The sequence below is a fragment of the Vigna angularis genome, chromosome 2, assembly GCF_016808095.1.
Source record: "Vigna angularis cultivar LongXiaoDou No.4 chromosome 2, ASM1680809v1, whole genome shotgun sequence".
NCBI classification, from domain to species: domain Eukaryota; kingdom Viridiplantae; phylum Streptophyta; class Magnoliopsida; order Fabales; family Fabaceae; genus Vigna; species Vigna angularis.
In genome coordinates this window covers 27,786,925-27,792,630 of record NC_068971.1, presented here as the reverse complement: position 1 = coordinate 27,792,630, position 5,706 = coordinate 27,786,925, and the positions used below count along the sequence as shown (strand labels likewise).

Here is a 5,706-nt window from a genome sequence, read left to right as displayed (position 1 = left end):
AAACTCACACTTGGTACCCAACAGAAGAGAGAAAAAAAAGTTAAAAAAAAATAATTAAAATTAAAAGTTATATTTATAATTTTGGAGGTATAGGAAAAAAGAAAAGAGATGAAGGAAGAATCACCCTAAAATCAATCATTCCTTAAAAAAAAGATTTCAAATATCAACAGATTTTTTGGTTCTCTAGATAGAAACAGGATCACTAAACGGAACAAATAAAATGATTCCGTAAGCGAACAAGATCCAAAATTCCATTGATTTTGCTTCCCATGAAAAGAGGATCCTTCTCCATGCTGGGGCCTCTTCCATGGCTGACCACAAAGCTTCCTCATATTATCATCAATATTAATAGTACTAAAAATAAGGCCATACATAAATATAAGTTCGAATAGTTCTGAATGGTTGTTAGATGAATTTGATTTGTTGGCCATGTAATTTTAATTTAAAAAATTATTTTGGAGATTAACAAACATTCGCGTCTCAAGAGATGCAGATTGCTCTAAGATCTCAAGCCATCATCTGCAAAAATCGTTTCCTCTATTATTATATTGTTTATTCGTAAAATTAACAATATATAATAATCTTAATTATTTCTTACCTAATAATAAAATTAAATCATTATGAGTAATCATTTATATATTATTATGAAAATCATAATATGTTTATTGAATTCATGAATTTTTTATACTATAAAATTTGAATAGCTTAAAATAAAAACATTCTGAATAAATTTAAAAATATCACTATAATGAAAGTAACCCTTTAATCGACAAATTAAACTTTAAAACTCATAATCTGCCATCTTTTCTGGAAAAATTGTCCCAGCCTTAGCAAAGCTTCCCTCTTTAGCTTTATCATTGTTAATTAATCTACTTTTTTCGGCGTGCACGCGTGGGTTCATGAACATACATATAGGACATATACAATCATGATAAGAAAATTGTTAAGTAAGAGAAGAAAACAACACTCCACATACGCATAATGACTAGGCATTTCATCAACTAAAACATTTTTAATGAAGCCATGACACCAAACAACACATAACATAATTAGGTTCTTACACTCTAACGTAAAAGTGCGAAAAACACGCGTGCCTCACTAGATTAAACTTCACCAAAGTTTACTTCGAGGTTAACACTAATTGATATTAACGAGTTTGGTTAATTAATTAATCACACAGAGATGGTACGACTTGGATTGCTAATGGGTCGGTCTCTTAAGCCAAGCATTTTCTTCTCCTTTATAGCTGGATCCTCCAATAGAAGAACCTTGTCCTTCTCTCTCACCCCAACCATATGTAGATATTCATCGTCTCCTCTCTCTTTACCCTTGAAGAGAAGCCTTTGCTCTCGGGGCTCAAAACTTGTGACCAATGACAGGATAATTTTCAATTCTCCTGCAAATTATTTCTATTAATGGAAAAAAATATTTGGTGATAAATAAAAACAAAGTAGAACTAATATTATAAAATAAAAACAAATTTTGAAAGATATTCATTTCAAAATTTAGATTTAGACTAATTTAAATCTAATATGTGAGGAAGACGATCAGTATAGGGATCATTATGTTCTTTTGAGCCAGTCACCAAAACAAACCATTAACTCTGACACCACTTATTAAGAAAGAGATTTATCGAAGAGACACAATACTAATGAGATATGACATATAAGCGATTGACACCACTCTTTACTCAAAACCTTAAAATAATGAATTAGTGAGTCTTTCACCTTTATATAATATTCTACTTTCTCATTTCTATCAATTGTGAGACTTGTATATTCCCAACGTCTTAAACCTAATTTATAGCAAAAACTAAAGCCATTTTGAAAAGAGGTGTGGTAGAATAGACATACCAAAAGTTGACGTGGACTCAATAGAAATTTGGTGTGAGTGTGAGACAGTTGACACCGTAATTGTGATCAATCCTTCCCCTGAACTTAGGTTACTCTCCCTTTTCTGAACAAGCATGCCGCCAGGCCTAAGTTCCCATTGGATTTGACAAATGCCCCTACAATCATTTTCTGTGGGTGTTGTTGCTTTGTTCCCATTTCTAAGCTTGGAGCCGCTTCGGCTGAACCTCATTGACCTCAACATAATCATCTTGCTTAATTTCTTTCTTCCCTATTGCTGTATTCCTTTGAAGAGGTGAAAGAGTAGTAAGAGGAGCTGAATCGGTTATATAATACTAGAAAGCGTGCATATGGACGAAGAAAACATGAATAAAATATAAGTTGGCTTTGTGTTACCAAAAAGCAAGACTTAATTGAACAGAAAAGCCAATGAGTTTGCAACATGTGTAAGATAATGGAGGCATTGGTTTTTCTGCTGATTTTGAAAATCACTGTGGCACATGGGTGGTGGGTACCCGAGAACACGCTAGCTTGATTAGTGGGCCAAACTCAACAGATTACAATAGCTACTTGCTTCCTTGTCCTTTTTAAGTCGAAATCGAAAGTTTTGTTTGAGGAAAATGATAGTTGTAAGAACTGGGATTTCCTCTAAATTATCACCCACTTCAGATATAACAAAGAGTCTCAATTACCAGAATAAATATAATAATTATGAATTTCTGAAATTTATCTCTTCAAATTCTTGACAAACAATTTCCATGTTTCTTTTTCCTAATTAAATTAGATAATGAACATATGATGAAGCCTAAAATTTAAGATTGAATTTGAAAAAAAAATAATATACTGAAAACTAAATAAAAAAAATCAATGATAGTGAAATGATTACTATTATCATAAAAAATAATAACCTATTATATTAATTAATTACGTAAAAATTGATTGTTTTGAATTTTTTATGTTTATACATTTTATATAAAGTTTAATTACCTTTTGAATGTCATTACTTATTTTATTTTATTCAGTTTAATCGTTAATAACAGATTCAATAAGTCCCACAATTTTAAAAAAAATATAACAATATGATTATTTTCTATTTAGTTAGCATTGTAATGTTAACGATAACAAACAAATGTTAATGTTCTAACTCTATGTGAAAGAGAACACTAAAATGATCATTTACGTTTGTTATAATTTTTGGTTTTTTAGGCCTATTTTATGTTTATCATTAATGTACATTTATGTTCGATTACTAAACGTTTGAAGGAAAAGTGACAATTTACATCACATTACATCATGTTTGACGAAAAAAGAAAAAAAAGCTTGCATCCAATAAAAATAAAATGAAATGAGTGTTTCTAAGTTTATTTTAATTTTGCATGGTGTGTATGATGTTGATAAAGTTCAAGAGTTGGTGAACAGAGAAGTCAAACTTAGGACATATATTGGATCACATGATCACATGAGAAGAAGATTGAGTTATACATGCATTGAAGCCAAAGGAAGATTGAGTCTAATTTTGAGTTCATCCCAGCTTCAATACATCAACTCAATTTTTTTCTTGGATGACTCAACTTTTGTCCTAAATTTGACTTCTCTACTTACTAACTCTTCTTCAACATTATAAAAAATCTTTCATTTGATACACAACACACCAAAATGAAATCCCCATCTCATTGAGCCTTTTTCATTTTGTGGTAGAAATGAACCAAGGGAGAACCAAGATTTAGTTTTGATTTCAAATGTCACGAAAGTTCAAAAGATGCAAACTTGTTTTACTATTACAACATATTCTTACAATGACAAACATAATATAAAAACAAAGTGAAAGAATGTTGTCCTAGCTTTGTCTTCTTGTAGATATCCTAGAATGTCCAAATCAACCTCCCTTACACACAAAACAATGTTGGTAGCAAATGTCTACGATGTTAAAATTTAAACTGCATCTAACTTAGAAGTTAAAAAATTACATGCTTGTAGGAATATGAAATTCCTTTGATTCTAGTTTCCAACAAATAAAGAATCAACTCATTTGGAGTTCTATGAAGAAAGTTATGAGCAAAATAGTCAGCAAATGTCACAATTGTCAGAATGTTGTCATCAACGTTTTCTAGGTTTTGTTTTGGTAGTTTTGGCTACTATGTTGTACCTTCTAAATGATCCTAAATGTATTAGATAACATGTTTACATGTGCTTAGCTTTTTTGAGTCCTTATTGTTTCACATTCAGTCATCATATGTTGTTGGGTCATTATTATTTTCAAATAAATCTATGTTGTCTAAAGTCATGTGTATCCGTTTTATGTCATTTTTTCTTAGTTTAGCTTTTTGAAATATCTAAAAAATATATGTTCATTTTCAAAAATACACCTTATATGTTCTTGAGTGCTTTTATTTTGCATATTTGAGTCCATAATTGTTATTATTTCCTTAACAAGTTCATAGAGATAGGTTTCCATTATGTTTTGTGGAGTTTCATAATCTATCTTTTGATTCTAGTAGGTTTCTTTCCATGTTCACTTGGTTTACTTAATAAAAATTGTACCTTTTAAAAATTTTCTCGTTTTATAAACCCCATTTTGTAACAAAAAAGGATTACTTTAAACGAGAACAATAAAGATAAAGAGTGTAGGGATAGAGAAAGTTGCATAGGTAGTTTTATACTAGTTCAGATGAAAAGACTCTACGTCCAATTGTTAATCTCTCTACGGATGGATAAACTAATCACTAAAAGTAACAAGAACTAATAACAAAGAATAGAGTAAAGGTTAGAAAGCACCTCTCTTAAAGACAAAAGAGATGAATAACACTTCCTTTGACACTCAAAAGATGGACAACTTTTCCTTGTCGTGGTAGATGTACACAATCACTTAGACACACTCAATGAAAGCACTCATGATGGAACCTTCTTCAAGGAGCTTGATGAAAGTCAAAGAGTGTGGAAGACTAATTGATGAAGGAAGTGCTTGAGTGATGAGTGACTTAGGGAGAGCTTTTGAAGGAGGGTGGACCAACCTTGCAAGGAAGGAGTTAAGAAGAGTCTTAGAAGATGATGACCAACTTCAAAGTGCTCGAACAACCACTCTCTAGATAACAGTGAATTGAAGCAAATGAGTTGAAGGATGCAGCAACAAGATGAGTCTGTGAATGAAGCAAAAGTGGAAATGAAGGTGTAGTGTTTGGTGCTAACAAACCTAGGTAACCAACCTAACTAAGGAAGGAGCCTAGAGGGGACTTAGAAGGACTCAGTTAAGGTGACTCTCAAGCAAGAAAGAAGTTGGAGTGATCTCAATAACATATCTTTACTAAGCATCCAAAAGTGAGTAATATAAAGGGTTAGGTGCTAAATTTATAATGGATTTGCACGAGCTTCGACCTTTGTTGATCACTAGCCACTTCTCACGGATCATATGCCACGTGGAAACATGTTTTTATGGTGTGTGTGTGTGTGTGTGTGTGTACACGTCTGCAAAAGAAGAAGAAGAAGAATGTGACTACTCTAGAAGCTCTGTTCGCGTTGGGCGCCCCCAATCACCGCCAAGCACAAGTCTGGTCCACAAGGCAAGTGGTGAAGCACCATGTGGCTTGCGCTGAGCGACTTCAAGTTGCACTGAGTGGTTCTCTACTTGCCAAATCAGCTTGATTTGCAATGACTCTTCAGCATTCGGTGCCTCCTCTTCTAGTTCTTCTTGCATTCTCCTAACCATTCTAGTAAAAGGTCCATTGGTTGGCCCTATTCCATCATCTCCTCCTCTTGATAAGAATTTATCCTCTTCAGCATCATCATTTGTAAAAGAACAAAGGTCAGATATGTTGAAAGTAGTATATACTCCATAGTCCTCAGGAAGATCTAAATGATA

General features: G+C 32.5%; 1 protein-coding gene across 1 annotated transcript; it reads right to left on the bottom strand.

Annotated features, from left to right (window-relative positions):
* Positions 1-973: 973 nt before the first annotated feature.
* On the bottom strand, positions 974-2,232 carry LOC108328600 (BAG family molecular chaperone regulator 2). The gene is made up of 2 exons (XM_017562480.2): positions 1,854-2,232; positions 974-1,396 (listed from the first exon to the last, which is right to left on the bottom strand). The coding sequence occupies exons 1-2, from the start codon at positions 2,098-2,100 to the stop codon at positions 1,173-1,175; spliced, it is 471 nt and encodes a 156-aa protein (XP_017417969.1). The 5' UTR covers positions 2,101-2,232; the 3' UTR covers positions 974-1,172.
* Positions 2,233-5,706: the final 3,474 nt, after the last annotated feature.